Source organism: Chelonoidis abingdonii, chromosome 1 (assembly GCF_003597395.2).
Source record: "Chelonoidis abingdonii isolate Lonesome George chromosome 1, CheloAbing_2.0, whole genome shotgun sequence".
Lineage (NCBI taxonomy): Eukaryota > Metazoa > Chordata > Testudines > Testudinidae > Chelonoidis > Chelonoidis abingdonii.
Genome location: NC_133769.1, coordinates 309816056 through 309835812, shown reverse-complemented (window position 1 = coordinate 309835812; position 19757 = coordinate 309816056). Strand labels below are relative to the sequence as shown.

The following is a 19757-nucleotide window of genomic DNA, read 5'->3' as shown; positions in this document are numbered from 1 at the left end:
CACTTAAGGCAGGAGTCGTGGGGATCCCCTACTGGCATCGGCTTTTGGCACACCGAGTACGGTTTGAATCCCGGTGCCTTGGGCATGGGTCCATACCAGGGTGGAGGAAAGGGGGCTAATCCCCGATGCCCCCTTAAACTCTATACACTAACTATAAGTACAGCAACTAATACTAACTATAACTACAAGAACTCGAACTACACACACTATAAACAGCAAAGAACTACGAGTAGCTAGGGACGTGGAGATCAGCAAAGCCGCACTCCACAGTTCCAACGACCATCACGGGCGGTAAAAAGGAAGTGAAGGGCTGTTGGGTCGGCAGGGGTATATATCCGGTGCCAAAACGGCGCTACTCCAGGGGGCAACCCAGCCGACCCACAGAGTGTTGTTAGGGTAAAAATCTTCCGACGAACGTGCATGCAGCACGTGCACACCTAATTGGAATCGATATGAGCAAGCACTCGAAGAAGAAAGATAATCATTTTCATTTGCTGATAATAAGAATAAAGCCAAATATAACATGAATGGATTCCATGCATTTATAATTTTTCCATCACTTGTTAACTCTCTCATTAATTTTAACGGTTATCCACTAGATAGCTTTAACATACAAACCCAGTAGTTATGGTCTCATCTAGTATAGACAAAGAAAACAGATGAGTATCACTATTTTATTGTATTTTCTATCTCTGAGAAATGGTACATCTATGAGTTTAAAACAGTAATATCTGAAAAAGAAGTTATATGGCTAAACCTACTTTGATTATCAGAAAATAAAATATCAAAGTGTGTATTATTATATGTATGCAACAGGGCCAACTGAACAATTTTGGTCAAAATTGTTTTTTGATAGAAAATTTTATTTTCGACTAAACAAGTATTTTTGTGAAAAGTGTCTGCTTTCTGCAGAAACTGCTGAGTTTTCCTCAAAAACTGTGTGGACAAACATTGAAAACATTCATTTTTTGGCAGAAAATGTTTGATTTATCCACACAAAGTTAAAAATTTTCATGAGAGAAAACAACATTTGCTGATCTGCTATAGTATATAAAATAGACTTTTTCAAAAAACCGATACTGTGATAACAAATCTTCAGTCAGAATACAGAAATACCCTCAGCTTTATAAATAATTTTATCTTGAGGGGTATGGTACTATCCCATTAAACCCATTTGTTCTATTGTACCTGGTAATAAGTTCTTCTGCAGCTTGTGAACACAGCTGGATCTGTGCAACTTCTTCTTCCATAGCCAACTCAACAGCCTGTTGAGGGTACAAGTGAGCTCGGAGGACAGGTTTGCAGGAATCATACTTCTGTTTGTCTTCCCAAGACTTAAGAGTATTTTCAAAAGCCTGATGAAAATGGTGTGATACATTAGTTGACAGTACTTGCCGTTTTTTATTTAAGCTTATTAGGCACACAGATTAGTACATCATTTTACATAAATATTACAAATACTCCACACTATAAATGGTGTTTAAAATTAGTTTTAGAAAACAATAGTTATTTCTGTGAGTAACCTCTTTCCCTTGTCCTCCGGAAAATATGCTGTTAGAGATAAATTTACATTAAGACATTACTATAGGCATACTTTGTCAGGACAAGATGTTCTGAACCTTATGCTGAGCACAGTGGGAATCTAACAGTCATGCAGAGTCCAAACATGAAAACAAGAAAAAAAAAAAATAAGAAGAAGAAAAAAGCCCTAACAAACTTGCTTTAAACAACAAAGTAGCTATCATAACACACGTCATGATGAAGGGAGAGGACTGAATTCAGCATCCACTCAGGCCAATGGACAGAGGAACTATGGGGAAGTTAGGAGCGTTTACATCATGGGAGGGCAAATTATGTCCTGCAGGCTGGATCTAGCCCATCAGTGCTTTCAATCCGCCTACCCTAGCCCTGTCGCTCCTGGAAGCAGCTGGCACCATGTCCCTGCGGCCCCTGGGGGACGGGGAGGCAGAGGGTTCCGTGTATTGCCCTCGCCTGCAGGCATTGTCCCCCGCAAGTCCCATTGGCCGGGAACAAGAAACCGCAGCCAATGAGAGCTTTGGGGGTAATACCCACAGGTGAGGGCAGTGTGCTGCGGAGCCACCTGCCCCATCCCACCCCCATAAGCCACTGCTGGACATGCTGGCCACTTCCAAGAGCAGCGTGGGGCCAGGGCAGGCAGGAAGCCTAACTTAGCCCTGCTGCATGCCGCTGCCACCGGAGAGCCACTTGAGGTAAGTGGCACCGGGCTGGCGCCCACGCTCTTAACTCCCTGCCAAGCTCCTCCTGCACCCCAACCCCCTGCCCTGAGCTTCCTGCTGCACCCTGCATCTCTCCTGCACCCCAACCCCCTGCCCTGAGCTTCCTGCTGCACCCTGCATCTCTCCTGCACCCCAACCCCCTGCCCTGAGCTTCCTGCTGCACCCTGCATCTCTCCTGCACCCCAACCCCCTGCCCTGAGCCCCCTCCCACACCTCGTACTCCCTCCTGCACCCCAGACCCCTGCCCCAGCCCTACATTCATGGCCCTGCATACAATTTCCCTACTCAGATGTGGCTCTCAGGCCAAAAAGTTTGCCCATCCTTGATTTACACTCTTGATTCTAGAATGGTAGAATAGCGCACATTCCCCCAGAGGCTAACTGGTTTGAAATGGGTTCTTTTACTATTTGGCAGACCATGCAATCTTGCTGTGGCATTCATGAAGAAGACACATTATATACCTTATTACCTAGTAATTGCAGCTAAAACTTTAAATTTATGATACAGAACACAGCTAGTGTCTGAAAGAGAAAGTATATTACAGTCACTAATACTCTCATGTTTATACAAAAGTAAACATAGTATTACAGGCAAAGACAGATAATCAGAACATTTCCTCCTGGAAGTCTGAGGATTTCATCTCATCAAAAAAAGAAATACTGTTATGGTCAGACATTCTAGCAGGTGGCAAAGCTAAGAGTTAAGCTATCTGTATACAAGAACATATCTGTACCAACCTTTTATTTATTATTTCATAAGCTCTTTTCTCGTTATAATGGAACCAAGTTGTTATAATAATGGCACTAATGAAGTATCCCATACAAAAGAAAAAAGGCTTTCTATAACTTACTCTGTCTCGTGTTAGCATCTGAGCTCTGTTTTTATGTACAATTTTAATAACTCCTGGGGGCTGGATCCATGCCTCTCCATCTACTTGCACTGGAACCCCTTCATCTCCAAGTATGGTGATCTTTACTGACCGACACTGAAAGAGAGTAAACACGTTAGTTCACAGAGTAATATATTAATGAAATTGACAGTCCACCTGCATTAGACTGGTTGTTAGGAGCTGTGGCTTCTATCCAGGTTTGTCTTGAGGGTAAAACACTGTTGTATTTCAGTCATCATTTATGATGACTTGTTACCCGTTAAAATTAAAGCCAAGTCAATATTTTATTAATGTATAACGCTGTAGTTATCTAGACCACCTCTTTTCTCTGCAGTCTCCCAGAATGCCAGCTATCTTGGTTGCTTTCCAACAAGACACATACCTGAGCTATTCTGTGGTGCTGCAATTTGATGACTCTTGAAACTGCCATCTGCATGCTGCCAAATACTGCAACAACTTCTAAGATTTTGTCATCAAATGATGGCGCCCCAAATATCTGAGAGGAAAAGAAAATATCATCATTAGACTCTAAGCTCTTATTGCAATCTATACAGTGCAGAGATTCTGTCTCCTTTTATGTCTGGTGAAATTCCAAACACACTTTAGGTATTTAAATAGTAGAACTAATGTATTTGAAAAATAAAATTCTAGATTCAAGTATATATAAATTATAAGATCACTTGAACATAGCAAAGGACTGTCATAACAAGAGTGATCATAATGGCAATTAAAGTACTCGAAAGCCATAGTATATTATCCATATATAGCAGTGGTTGGCAACCTTTGAGAAGTGGTGTGCCGAGTCTTCATTTATTCACTCTAATTTAAGGTTTCACATGCCAGGAATACATTTTTAAGTTTTTAGAAGATCTCTTTCTATAAGTCGATAATATATTATTATCAATAATTATTATTATTATCGATAATAAATTATTATTGTATGTAAAGTAAATAAGGTTTTTAAAATGTTTAAGAAACTTCATTTAAAAGTTAAATTAAAATGTAGAGCCCCCCCAACCGGTGGCCAGGACCCGGGTAGTGTGAGTGCCACTGAAAATCAGCTCACGTGCCGCCTTTGGCATGCGTGCCATAGGTTGCCTATCCCTGATATATAGAGTTGGTGGCTGGTTTAAATGCATATACTGAGAAATGTTAGTCAACTCAAGATTAAGGTGGCAAACATAACTATGCAAATCTTCAAGTGGTCAATATTTCTAAAGTCCAAGAGTAATTAAGAAGGACATTTATTTTAACAGAGCTCAAAAGTGCTTATCTTTCTTTGTCCAGTATTCTCTTTAGACCATCTTCAAAATCTATATTGGTAAATGAAGTGTCAATCTCACTTCAATAATGCAGAAGAAGAATCTCATTTTACAGCATAAAATTCACCTGTTTTAATAATGAAAATTTACTTGAACATTCTGGTTTTGTATCAAACTAATGCCCCAGTGCAGCAAAGACTTAAGAACATGTCCATTGATTTCAACTGGACTAATCATAGGGTATAAAAGTTAAGCACATGAGTAAGTCTTTGCAGGACCAGGACCTAACACTGAAAGCAGATTTTGTAAGTTAGGTTGGCAGTTCCCTAAAATAAAAAGTTTCTCTCTCTCTAGGATATTATATGACCCTCATCATCAAGGGCATCCAAATGTCTTACATGAATATAAAACAAAAAGATTATTCTTTGCCAAGTGTTTCTCCTTCCTTTTCTATTTCAAGTAACTTTTGATATATCCAGCTTCAGCTTACTTGCCTTTAAGAAAAAAAATGAAAGCATTTCTTTCATCCCTAAAATTATTCTTAAAAAAGCAGAGATGAAATTATTATGCTGTCTCAAAGCAGGCACAATAATCTATGATGGTTTAACGTTTCTGCTCTATGATACAGACCAGCCTACCACTTTTTAAAAGAAAAATCAAGATACTAAATATGACGAATTAACTGAAGAAACATCCTTTAGAAACACTGAGTAATTTAATGTGATACTTTGTTTATGTTTTTTAACACTTATTAATTTGGTGAATCTTTTGGATTCTTCTTTAGCTGGATGAGACTGTCTTGTTTCTGTTTTTTCTCTTTTAAATATAAATTAATAAGTGGTGACTAGATTGACGTGTGTTAATATGTAGTGTTCTTTTTCTACTTTAGTGTACTTTAATTTCTTTGTGGAGATATTACTTAGCAATGTGCATTGTAGAATCAGTGAAAGCTGTTCTTATAAGTGTATATTAGAAATGCATTTGTAGCATACCATCTGTATAAAAACCTTTACCATACATTTTAAAAAGTGCAATTAATTTCTACAGTGAGGGCTCAGGCAAGATCCTGAACAGGGAAACAAGAGTGTCCTGGACAGAAGAGTCACACAAGAAGACCTCTACACCACATGTGGCACTTGCACATCAGCAATAAACAGGCCAGTGCAACAGGCCAGTGCAACATTTATGAAGTAAGCCTGCTCTGGCTTGGCCTAGGAATTTGGGCAGTGGAGTGTGGAGATATTTTTACTGAGACATGCAACTTTTTAACATGACAGATAAATTGTCCGTTGCTTATCCAACTGAAGATCAATCCAAACTTGTCCAAAAGTTTCTAACTGAATACAGGCTGCTAAGCGTTGCTGGCTAGTCTTGTGATATCTGTAAGCACTGTATTGGTTGTTTAAGTGGCTTTACTCCATACATTCTTTTTGTTGATGAAAAGTTGATAAGGCCAGAAGTACAGCTTGTTAAACCTCTATAAAAGCAGCAAAGAATCCTGTGGCACCTTATAGACTAACAGACATTTTGAGGCATGAGCTTTCGTGAGTGAATAACCACTTCGTCGGATGCATGCAACCACAAAAGCTCATGCTCCAAAACGTCTGTTAGTCTATAAGGTGCCACAGGGTTCTTTGCTGCTTTTACAGATCCAGACTAACACGGCTACCCCTCTGATATTAAACCTCTATAGTGCAGTTAATCTAATGATCTGCCAGAAATGTACAAAGGCATGATGTCTTATTAATAATTACTGACTCTTCGAGTCATGCAAAGAGAGATGTTCCCTTCTTTACTTATATAAGGGCAAATTATTAAAATTATTAAAACCTTGTGTATTCAGTTCTGTGCTAGCATGCCTTTTTAGTCTCCTCCTTAGCATATGCACAACATGCCTCAGGTGGCACATGACTAGGATTCATCACTGAATGTGGTCTGCTGGTTGGATCATTTGCTTCCCAAGCTTAAGCTGGGGAGTGTAACATGAACACCGAGCCATGCCCCCAGCCTTTTTAGTGACATTCCACAAAATGACATCCTCCACGCAGTTTGAACTTAGGAGGATGCCTTTTTGGACCACATTTGAATTCTGAGGCATGCAATGCTTGCATAGCATAACACAGATGGCATGGCCCTGCATTTGCCCCCTCAAGTTGTCCTTTGCTTGTAACCAGTGGACCTGAAATTACTCCAGGATACCACTTTTCTATCTTCCCAGGAACTGGATTACAGCCTACTCACAAGTTGGGATGAATTCCATTCCCCCCGCTTGTTTATAAAAGCCCATTAGCTTGTGTTTTATCTTTAGTACAGAGATGGGTGTTGTTATAGTCTGATTTCTCTGCATGTATAATTTATTTGCATAGAACTTCTGTAGCACGCTTTTTTTCAACAACAAGAAAACAAATAACAGTCTTCTAAGAATTCAAATTCAAGGATTAGCATTTCCCTTTTCTCCCCCCGGGTTCTTCTTCTAACCTTCCTGTTCTTTCCAAACTAACAAACTCCCTGGGATAACTCCCCATATACAAAATTCAGTAAGTGTGTTGTGGCAAACACAGCCAGGCTCACTGAGCAATATTTTAGGAATAGACATCGCTGTCAAGGCAGCGACTTTCTTCTGTCCAGATAAGCAGAACCAGCAACCTCTCAAAGACTACCGTCTGTATTGCTCTGTTGATCAGTCACCTGAGACGGCACGAAGAGCAGCGGGTTGTGCACCTAACCTCCCACAGAATAAATGTGTCACCTTCGTGATATGTTTAATTATGAGTAGCAACAAGTTTGCTCCCAGACATACGTGTGCTGCATACAAACATGATTGCTAGAACAGTCTTCCTCTTTTTCTTGACCCTCTGTGAAAAAAAGCAAAAATTCCTGAACATAACCTGGATGGATGTTAAGGAAATTTCCAGGCCGCAAACATGAATATGGAAGCCACCAAAATGCTAGATATCTTTACTCAAATGCAGCTTGAGCTGACTGCCATGCTCAAAAGACTTGTACTATGAATAGGAAAAATATTCCAAAGAATAAGAAATGTTTTGATGAAGAAGAGGGAAAAAAGGGGTATGGGATTGTGAACAGTAAGAAAGTTAAGCACTTCAGGGAAAATGTTAGGGATAGTCTATGTTAAAACACAATCTTACTAATAAGTCTAATTTTAAATGATAATTAAATGTACAAAACCACATCAAAGCAATGCTGTGATTCAGACTTCACACACACTAAATCAGGAGATTCAAAATTATGGTAATCCCACAGCAATCACACTAGATCTTTCGTGCAAAAGTACACTTCAACAGTAAAAATCCCATCTGGCATACCCTCAAAGCAGTGAAACAGTAATGTATGTAGTAAAGTGTCTGTGCAGTATAAGGTCTGTCAAGAAAAAAAAGGACCATTTTGGATCAGTCCAAAAGTTTATTGGCAACAATATATACAAGATATAGACACAAAAAAAGATAATTAAAGGATTCTACAATTTTTAATCCTCTCTTTAATTAATTTTTTCTCAGTCCTTGTTGTCAGATTCACCAATCCACCGACAGCTTTTTAAAGAATAGGAGCAAAATGAAGATCTAAGCTGTGGGAATGATATAGTTGGCCAGCTCCCTTTTCTGTCGGATACAGCGCACATAAAGTGCATGCACTGGGAAACCTTGATTATAGCAGATCATCAACTAGTACATAAAAAAGGAGAGGAATTGCCATTAACTTTCATCATTGTTTCTAAAGGAGTCATGTCTAAAAATTCCACCTTTATAGCCATATATTGAGCCCTATTTAGAAATGTTGGTGACTTTAAGGGGAGGAGAAAGGAAAGAAAAAATAAAATGAAAATCAAAGTGACATATTTTCAGTAAAAATGGAAAAGCTTAATGCGAGAATGCATATATTTCTAAACTGAAACCACCTTACAGAACAATAGTTTCCTGATAGTTATCCAGACTATATACCAGTACTATTACAATTAAATGAGAACAACAATAGTGCAAAGTGCTTTTTGGAATTTTTGTTTCCAAAGGTTACTTTCCTTTAATGTTACTTACATCATCCTCTTTGGTTCCACCCCAGAAATTAGTCCCACCAGCATAGCTTGGAATATTTAGCACAGCTATGCCTTGCAGACTGGGGAGGGGGATGTATTGTCCATCACACTGTAATGCATAAAAACCTATGTGAGAATGTAAGACAAATGACCTGATAAAGTAATCAACTATTTCTAATTCACAAAGCATTTCAACAGAGCCAGCAATGGAAGCTAAAGTCAATATTGCATTAGTAGCTCTATAAGTCTATTTTTTCCTATGCTGTGGAGTAGCTCTGCATGAATCTATTCTTCACATACTAATCAAGATTTTTTCTTGAACTACAAAATATTTGAGCTGCAAATATCTGCAACAGTGTCAAAAGGTAACTCTCTCTGTCCCTTCATAGAAATTTGCTCAAGTTTCCAGCAGTAACTTTATGCATTTATATGTCAATCTCTAACTACTAGGAATTTGGAAGTTTCTTGCACCTTCTCCTGAAGCATATGGGGCTGGCTGCTGCCAGTGACAGGCTACTGGGCTATCAGGACTGATCTTGGTGCATATGGTCCAGCATGTCTACTCTCTTCCAACCAGAAATACTACCAACAGCAGATAGCATCTTTTAGTTGCAACTAGAACCTCATCACTGGAAAAATAACTATACTACTGCAGTCAAAAGTGGTCAAATGAGTATACAAAATATTATAAGCATAAATATAAAATGAAATATGTTTAAACATATTAATTTAATAAATGTATAAAATGTTAATAAAATGTAAAAAGCTGTGTAAGAATATATAAAAAGAGGACTACTACTTTCTTAAATATACTAATACACTGTAGCATTCCATTTGTCAACCACATAATGAGAGAAGCCATTGCACCATATCTACTTGTTAACTCTGGGATAAAGCCTAGAAAAAAATTGCTATGAAAAATGAGAAAAAGCACTTCTTGTGAGATTTCACTTTAAACTTGAGAGTTCATTGGATGTTGCCACCTTCATCTCTCATTATTTCAAAAAAAGGCATCATTCACCCATTGGGTAATTAGAATCCCATCCTGCAGAGGTATTCATAGTCTTGCTAAACTATTGTTATTTACATAGCATCCAGAGTATGCTAGATCCTTTGCTAAATATGCAAGAAAACAGTTTCCTACCCTGAAGTGCTTACAATATAATCAGACAAACAATGAAAGATGGAGGGAAAGGATTTAATAAACCAGCACAATGAGAAAGGTGGAGTTAAGCAAAAGTCTTGTTTGTGCTTATATGCTTGGCTTCACTTCTATATCTACCTCAATCCCCTTAACTGTTCATGCCCAATTGATATCCCATGATGAAAAGATTTCTTTCACCATTTCCCTTGTACTTCACATTGTCCACTTCTGACAATTTACAGAAAAACAGCCAGTCAGAAGATGAAGTTCCAAACATGCAAACAGTCTCTGGAACAGTCCCTCTTTCTACATCCCCTATCTCCTAAAATACTTAAACAACTCTAGCTGCTGCTAAAAAGTAACCCTGGAGTCAGTGTGAGAACAGTTTTGGAAATACAACATATTGAACTCACTTCTGAAAAAATGTCCCAAAATATATTAGAAATATGCTTGGCAGCACCTGGGATCTCTGGTTTTATATTATTCCACCTTAGCAGCAATTCAAAATATAAAAACTTAAAATATGACAGTATACAAAGTATGGCATGAAATTAATAGATGTGACTGTGTCACTTGTGAGTTACAGTATATGATTAGTTCTAACTCTTGAAAAATGACTAATTTTATTTCACTCTTCAATGCTGTGTATTTTACCACAGCACATAACACACATAATTATGTAAGACAATACAAAATATGAAATTTCCACTGACTTTTCTAGTTCCAAAAATAATTATGAAAAGGTCAGATTTGAATGCTAAAATATATCTTATTCAAAACAAATGTTACATTTGCAGGTTCTTAAATTAGAAATCTACCTGGAGCATACACAATGTTCTTTCCTATCATCATCTTCACTAATTGCCGCACAAGTTCTAGATAATTGCTAAATCCTTAGATAGCGAAAATTTGCTTCTATAATACTAAACCCTTCTAAAGCGCACTCAAGATAAAGAGAGCTACAATAAATTAAAATTACTCCCTCAGCTTAACAGGTATCTTCATATAAATAACATGAACTTTCAGATAAAATATTTAGCACAAAGAAAAGGACAATGCATGTTCTTTCCTTCCCCCATCAAACTTTGGAAGAAAATTTATGTAACCATTTCCCAGACTTGTATCAGGGCTAATCTCTTGCTACATCTGAATTTGTTAAGCATTAATGTCTTTTTCAAGTTCCTGGTATTTTGAAAAAGGCTTAAATTTGGTTTTAGAACTAGAATAGGAACTAGCCAAATTGAATTGATTTACACATGTATCTGTGTTGTGGCAAGACACAGTATCTTCCTACTTCTACACAGTTCCCTCAGTATTGGAATTAGGAAAGTCTCTCTAAATGCCCTGGTTCTTTATGTACTAAATTCATCTGTCATTTATCATGAAGTCATTTTAAATCATTCTTAAGCCTTGTTTTCCAAGACGTTTATTAGGTACTTCGTATGGACATTTAGTCAGCTTCCATACTAGCTAAACCAACCTGATAGAATTAATGATCTTTTTTTCCGTAACGTATATTATTGTTCTTGAGACCCACTCTCCATTCAGTGTGCCCCAAAAGCTCCCTCAAACCTCTTATTGGTGTCAGTGAGAGATGCATACTGAGAAAACAGATCCCTTAGAGTCTATTGTCTTCTTAATTATATGAAACATTATTATAGTGACAATGGATAAAAGTTATTCAGAAACATTAAACATCATAGTTTTGCAGATTTCAAAATGCTCATTGTGTGTCCAAGCATTCACATTGTGATTAACTTCTCATCCACCGCATTTCACAGATTACATTTATGAGGGACAGACTTTTCATAGTTTCACCTAACTTGTTAGGTACAAAACAAGTGAGATATTTCAAGACGATCCCCATGTTCTGCACTGTAAATTTTAATGGCAAAAGCTCATCAAATCTGCAAATAAAATGAATATTACCTCAAGCTGAACTTTTTGTTCTAAGTTCTTATAGGTTCTTTGCAGTAACTCTTTGGTACCAAGCACCCCATACCACATCATGTTCTTCGTCCGGCTTCTGGAAATAAGTAAATAAAAATTCATATACTGAAGCATGCAATTTGTTATGTATCAAAGCCGTGGAAAGAGTCAAAAGTTAAGGATATAAAATAAAGCAAACAGAATAACAACATTAAGAAAAATTAAATGCCTCTGCTTTATCACTAAGAACTCCATTACCGGCACTTTTCAGGGTGTTCTTCTCGTTTATTATTAAATTCTAATGAAATTTTTGCATCTAATCCAATTCCAAAGTAGTTGTTCATGACACATTTTTCTGAATATCCTTCCCTGTGAAAAGAATACATATATGTAAGTATCCACTTATGAAGTTATCTGAACAATTATTTTAGGGCTTTGAGCTACATTGCGGCTGGCCCTAGCACAGGCACATGACTGAGGCAGGGTGCAAAGCATTTGATTGATTGGTCTTAGATACTTATGTGGCCCCATTACTCAGTACCTGGACACCTCACAAACTTTAATGTATTTAAACTCACAACACCCCTGGAAGATAGGGAAGTGCTATTATCCCTATTTTACAGATGGAAAACTGAGGAACATAGGAAGTCTGTGATGAAGCAGGAAATTGCACCCAAATCTCTCAAGTTCTAGGCTAGTGCCATAACCACTGGAGCATCCTTCCACTCTATAGCAGTCACAGGGACCATGGAGTGTAAGTCACCTCAAAAGGAACAGAAGAGACAGGGCCTTACTTCCACACCCCTACCTAGGGGAGCTTGCCCGGGGTGGAGGAGGTTGCATGCTCTTAAGGTGGACAGAGAACATGCTTCATGTGTGTATCAAGAAGCTCCACTAGTCACAATGCCTTCCAGTAATCCTGCTGTAGCAATGCAACTCTGCACTGCCTTTAACTCAGGGCCTCTGCCTAAAAGACACCATCTGGCTCTTTGAATTTATTGAGCATTATTATTATCTATAAAAATTGTGCTTCAAGGCTTGCGTTATTCATTCTAGTAATTACAAAGTACAATTTCCTAAAGAAATGATTAAGGAAAAGAGACTGAACCCTAATATAGTCAATTTGAGAAAACAAGGAGATTTTCTTACAGTGAATCTGGATCAGGGTCAATAAATGGGGTAGCACCAAACGGATCAATGTTTGAAAGTAACATTTTGCTGATAATTGAACTCCCTGCAATAGAGGCAGCTAATCCAGCTCTTAAACCTGAAGGAGAAAACACAGAAACAAAACAATATTTGTTAATGTAACGCATGCAATTCTGACGAATAGTATTGTCTATAGCCAAGCACAGGATGGACAGAAAGTGCGCTTTCTCAGACAGCTCTGCTACCGCACCTAAGTTCTTACCTACATTACCTCTCTCCTCCAGTTTTGGCCTCCCTTGAGCAGAAAGACAAATGAGTTGAATTCGGTGGTGGGGTTCACTGTCCACCACTGGATAAAAATGTCATATTTCAATCCAAAACTATGGAGGTGACAGGTTGCACAGTAATTAACTGGCTCACCTAATGCCTCTGAAGGTTACCATATTTTTCATCTCTTAGTCCAGTCACCCAGTCTCCAAACTATTTCATTACTTTGGGGTGGTTTGGGGGAGAGTTGGGGGCGGGGGGCAGGCTTCCTCAGTGGGATCATTGTTCATGCAGCCTATCAGCTCATTTAGAATGTTTGAGAAATGCTTAACTCCTTAATTCAGCTTGATAAATGTACGTTCAACAGGAAGTTCTTCCCTTGCCACCCTTTTATACAAGAGAACTTCTCTGCAAAACGTGTAAAGCCACCATTCTGATCTTCTAGAGAGGGGTTGAAGGGAAGTGAGAGAAGGACAGAGCAGACAGAACAAACCAGTATGGGTGAAAAAATGAGGGCAAGGGGACTAGAGAACTGAAAGACAGAAGTCAGATGGGATAGGGAGGAAAGAAAGAGAGACAGGCAGGTATAAGAACACAGAAATACAAGTTAAATGAAAATAAATATGAAAGACAAAAGACGAGAAGCTGGCAGGGAGAATTTGACTAATGAGCTAAGAAACAATTCTTGTTTCTACCATGGGAACGGTCAGAGCCTAATTAGCTTTGCCCACTGGAAAGTTGGCAACCCTGCCATGCCCATTTTGGCTAATATCAAAGTAACATACACAACTGTGTTTAATTAATGCAGATAGACCTCTGCTTTCAAAAGTTTTTAGTTAAAGTAATCTATAAACAGTACATGCTTAGTTTCAATATACACCTCTACCTCGATATAACGCTGTCCTTGGGAGCCAAAAAAATCTTACCACATTATAGGTGAAACCGTGTTATATTGAACTTGCTTTGATCCACTGGAGTGCGCAGCCCCGCCCACCCACGGAGCACTGTGTTATATCCGAATTTGTGTTATATCGGGTTGCGTTGTATCGAGGCAGAGGTATATATTGTTAATACAGATAATGAAAGTTCATTAAGCCAGTGTTTAGCAATGCTTTCTGGTATACATTTTTACTTTGGGATGTGTACAGATTTTCTAACTGCTGTTGTTGCAAAGTACCTTTTTACAGTTTAATTTATATTTTTACTGACAGGTATGTCCCCTTGGCATTTCATTCAGTCAAAAGATCATTTCTTACCTGATTCTGGCTCTTAGCCTCCTACTAGGCTAGCACAGCCTTCATCCACTAGGGGAGCAAGGTTCCTTTGACTCCACAATGAACACAGCCCTCCCATTTCTGCTCTTCATTCCCCAAACCAAGTGCAATGTTTTTGTAATATATCTGTTGCTCATGACAGTGACCAGAAGCATTTTCAATTAACACACATTCTCTATGGTACCACACAAAGAGGTTATGTATATTAATTCACTAATATTTGTAAAGGTCTTTGACATCTCTGGGTGGAAGACACTATGTAAGTGCAAGGTATTATTATTTAACAACTAATTGTGGCATATAGCAAGATACTGAAAGGACTAATGAAGCTCAGAATCATCATTACCTGGGCAGATTATCCTGGTGTTAAGTACAGGGAGGTTTTCTTTACTGGCTGCCACAGGTGGGGCAGAGAAAGAGCCAGTATGAGAGGGGACGCCCCGACTTGTATGTCTATCTGGAGATTTTGGTGCAGCTTTAACTATGCCAAAAAAGAAGAAGAAATAAGAAAGTTAGAACTAAATATACACCCACACACAAATTGTAGACACAATTGCATATGTGCTTATCTAAGATTCAGAGCCTCAACATATTGTACAAGCATGAGCTATTAATCTAACCTATTAACCCACTTTGAGATCTCTGGAGAACTGGCAAATATCTGTATTTTTTGTATGAATATTGTGTGTCTCTCTGTGTGTTTGCTTGTGATGGGTTACTTGTTATGGAGTTAGATCAAAAGGAGTTGTTAAAGAAACCAGGCAGGAGAGATGAAATAATGCCCTAGAGAAGAAACACCCCAGCAAATGTTGAAACACAATAACCAGGAATATAGCTGCGAAGATGTAGCTCTTTTGCCAAGGCTGAGACTCTAGAGATCAAAAGACACCTATCTGTTAAAAGATCTGCCCTGCAGAAAGAGAGTGGGGAGAAAAGGTTGTCAGCTGCTGCAGGCTGACACAGACTGACACAAAGTCCGGTCCTGCTGAAAGCACAATGTAACTTGGTCCCCAAGAGAATGCAGGACACTACGGCTAAGTCATATCTACTGAGGGGCTGAGAAAGAACGCCAAGTGTAGTTAAGACAGTCAGCATACAGGTGTGTTATTTAAATCCACTTCTTAGAGTGCTGTGCATCTTTGGCAAATAAATCACAATTTTTTAAAAAAAACTACATCTCTGTTACTGCATATTATTACTGTCTAAAGGCTGCCGAAGGGAAGCTCTGATAGGTGCCACGCCCATGGAGACTGCTAGATATCCCAATTGGCAACTGGGGCGGGGAGATTATCCCAGAGATCCAGTCAGAGTGGTTTGATCATGGGTATCCACCCCAAAGAGAAGTGGAGGCACATTCATACCTTGAAAGGGTTGCAATTGGGGAACTGGAAAAGGATCTCAAAAGGGACAGCCTAAGCAGGGACTGTACCCAGAAATATCCCCATTTATGTATTTACTTCATTTATTCTACTCATGGAGAAACTCAGATGCAGGAAGTTCAAGTGATTAGCCCAAATGAAAATCCTCAGAGACACATAGAACAAGAACTCTGGAGTTCCCAACTTCTACTTCAGTTCATTAGGGCATGTACTAATTTAATATTACCTTAAATACTGCACTTCATTTCTGATAAATGTAATAGGATGTCACATTGAAAAAAATTGCAGAATTAAGAAGGAAAAAAAGGAAAAAAGTTTAAAAGATTTGCTGTAACAGGAATTATGTATAAAGCCACTAATTCACATCCAAAGTTCTTGGAGTGCTATATAATAATTTCATAACAAATTATAAACAAATCTAATAAAAACTGCTTTAATAAAACTAAAGAAAAATGGAGGAGAAAGGAAAACATTCTAATAGTTGGGGTAACAAGTAATCTATTATTAGGGGTAAGAGTACTTACCGTTTTTAAAAAACTTTGGGACTAAAAGCAAGTCTTTACTTGGTGTTTAAAGGAAGGGAGTGGAGGAGCTGTGGCAAATGTAAAGAAGAAACATCACAGAACCCACTACAGTTCAAGACAGATTACCTGTCAACATGAGGCCCTGATTCAGGAAAGAATTTAAGCAAAAATACGTAAGTATGTGTTTATGTCCATTAACTTCAATGGGTCTGAAGCACATGCTTAAAAGTTAAAGTCTTTTCCTGAACTGAAACCTAACACATGATCATGCCATCAGCTCTAGGTGCAGGCTCAAAGGAGAGATCAAACTTAGCTAGGCCTACAGTGTCAAAAGTATGGTCCTGCTCTGATAAGCAGCTCAATAAAATGGTTTTGGGGGGGGGGAGGGGTCTATGTTTATTGTGTCTACCTGACACCCAGGCCAAACATGATCAGCTTACAAGTAGAAGAGATGGGGAAAGGTGTTTTCTAATTACTAGCTTCGCAAAGTCAACATGGGATCTGAAAGCTAAACTCATCACCAGTGTAACCTCACTGTCTTCAGACTATACTTTCAGTAACACTTGTGCAACCTCCTAATGTCAATGGAATTACAAAGGTCTCACTGATTAGCCAGGTAATTGGAATTTAGTAAACAATTTTGTTAATGATGCACAAACTGGAAAGAGAATCCAGCTCAGACTCTCACAGCTGTGTTTTGTCTGCAGGAGCAATAGCAGTAAAAATGTATTATTGTCACTAAAGTGAGATGATGTACTCAATATACCATAGAGAAGGGATAAAGATAAGTAAAGAGATGCCATTTTAGATAGTCATTTTTCAGAGTAGAAATTTACATTAAAGGCTCTAACAATGACGGTTTAAAATTCATCCACAACATTGCAGGCAGGCAGTGTATAAATAAAGAACGCAGAGAGAGAGTATTACAATGACGGCTTCTTAAATCACTAAGGAAACATGCTGCAGCATTCTGTATGAGTAAGCTGTGACAAAAGCCCACTGCTGGAAATCATACCAGAATGGGATTATAATAATGGAGCCCCACAGCCGCCAGGACATATTGCTGTTGTAATGTTATAATGGGATAAATTGGGGTGCAGAATAAGAAACTGGGAAAGTAAATAAACGTCTCTTACTCTCACTCAAAACATGGTTTGTTTAGAGTAAAGCTGCTATATAGCAGTAGTGAAGTATCCAGAAAGAGTTACTTCCCCCCTCCCCACAACAAGAAACTTTTTTGGTTAACACAAATATTGCACCTCTACCCCAATATAACGCGACCCAATATAACACGAATTCGGATATAACGTGGTAAAGCAGTGCTCGGGGCTGGACACTCTGGTGGATCAAAGTAAGTTCAATATAAAGTGGTTTCACCTATAACACGGTAAGATTTTTTGGCTCCCGAGGACAGCCTTATATCAAGGTAGAGGTGTATTTCTAAAGCTACTCATTACATGACTGTAGAATTTCAGCTAGAAACCTTCCCCAGTTCCCTCCTGCCTGGCTTTCTGCTACCCACAATCTCTATGGGCATGATCAAAAAAGACTACCTGTTTTAAAACCCCCAAACAAGACCCCACTAAGTGGAAATACTAGAGAAAGGATGGTCCCACATACTGATGACACAGCACCCCAGCAAGACTTCAATCTTCCCAGGGTTGAGAACAGAAAATACTGTAACTCCAGTGCATCCAGATGGAACTGACTATTGTCAAGTAGTTTGTCAAGCCAAGACAGATCTAGTGGGTCTATGGGCAAGAGATGATATTCAGCTGTGTATCATCAATATATTGGTGATGTTCTAGCCCATGTTTAGAAATAACTCCCAGGGCTCTCTAAATTGTCCTAGTGGCTGCTCTGACCCCCAAAGCAGCCAAGATTTGGAAAAGCACAGAGATGGCTTAAAGGCACCTTAGTCCCTCACGTCCCACTAGGCTCCTTAGATGTGCAGCATGGAATCTCACTCCATTTCTTGAGGACAGGAAAACCTCTGCATAACTGAGGATGCTGACCATCCTTCTCTCTAAAGGCCTGTCAGCACAGGAAGTTATACTGGTATAATAGTACAGACACAAGTAAACCACTGCAACTCCCCATGAAGACACTTTATTCCAAAATAAGAGTGGCTCTTCCCATTTTAGCTTAAACTGCTTCTAAAACAACATAAAGATAAATAAGAAAAAAAAGGCACACTTTTATAGAATAAATGTTTCCTCTTGGAGAGCTATACCACTATAACTGTAACAGTTTAAATTCATTCTTACTGTATACTGATACAACTTCCTGTGTAGAAAATCCTTATGCTAATAAGTGACAGTGACTGCCAAGAGTGGCATCAAGTAACTAGGATATGGGAGCACCACAGCTTCCAGGTATTGGGTTTCTGGGAAATCAGACAAGTACTGACCTTCCTCTTCTAAAACCAGACTGAACTAAACAAGGGAGAGAAAGCTTTTTGAGGTCCTGTCTCTTGTTGTCAAAAGGCTTGGTAAAGGAAACCAGTCAAGAGCTGACCCTTCACAAAGACCACATAAACTCACGGAAGTGATCAGCAGAAGTAACTGCTAATAGAATGGAGGAGAACTGGTCAGTAAGACGTCACACTATGTAGAGGAGCTGAGTAGTCCATCAAACTGTCAGTGTTAAAGACAACGGATAGATCAAAGATGAAAGGATGGAAAAGAAGCACTTAACCATGGCCAGGAATAGGTCACTAGTGATCTTGGTAAAAGCAATTTTGTAATATCTATTGGCTTTTGGCATAGCACTTGTGTGTGCCTGCATAGACAGAAGATGATCACACTCTTGATAGCTCTTGGTCATCTCTTCCGCAGTTTACTGTACATGCCCAACTACACCTCTACCCCGACATAACGTGAACCGATATAACATAAATTCGGATACAATGCGGTAAAGCAGTGCTCCGGGGGGGCAGGGTTGTGCACTCCAGCGGATCAAAGCAAGTTCGACATAACACGGTTTCACCTATAACGCAGTAGGACTTTTTGGCTCCCGAGGATAGCATTATATCGGGGTAGAAGTGTACTTCATCTTCTGATGGGCCTGAACCATACTGACCTCCACGTACACAAAAAAGAAAAAAAACCACGGAAAATTCAGCTGATCTGAACATTTTCTCTCACCATTTGCACTATCATGGTTTCAAAAAGTTCACAGAAAATATACTATAAAAAGTCAACAGTCAATATAATCTTGCACATTACAAACAGAACAGTGTGAAAATGTCCTGCATTTCATATGGGTGAATTATTATATTGACAAACTGAAGAGAGTGCAGAAAAGAGCCACAAAAATTATTTGAGGGCTGGAGAAAATGCCTTACTGTGAGAGATGCAAAGAACTCAAATCTATTTAGCTCATCAAACAAAGACTGAGTGATAACTTTATTAAAGAGTGTAAGTATCTTCACATGGAGTAAGCAAAGGGTATCAAATCTAGCAGAGCAAGTCATAACAAGAACCAATTGCTGGACATTAAAGCCAGACAAATTCAGATTAGAAATAAAGCAAAATTTTTAACAGTGAGGGCTGACTAAGCATTAGAACAAAATACCAATTAAGTGATGGTTCTCCACATCCTCAAAAATTAAGCCTAAATACATTTCCAG

General features: G+C 38.7%; 1 protein-coding gene across 1 annotated transcript in view; it reads right to left on the bottom strand.

The window, feature by feature from the left end:
- DGKH (diacylglycerol kinase eta) overlaps positions 1-19757 on the bottom strand; it is a 276676-nt gene that overhangs the window by 34289 nt on the left and 222630 nt on the right. The window contains 8 exon segments of the mRNA XM_075061569.1: positions 1189-1355; positions 3109-3243; positions 3530-3643; positions 8462-8569; positions 11534-11630; positions 11792-11902; positions 12683-12800; positions 14570-14704. Coding sequence (XP_074917670.1) covers positions 1189-1355; positions 3109-3243; positions 3530-3643; positions 8462-8569; positions 11534-11630; positions 11792-11902; positions 12683-12800; positions 14570-14704 — 985 coding nt within the window.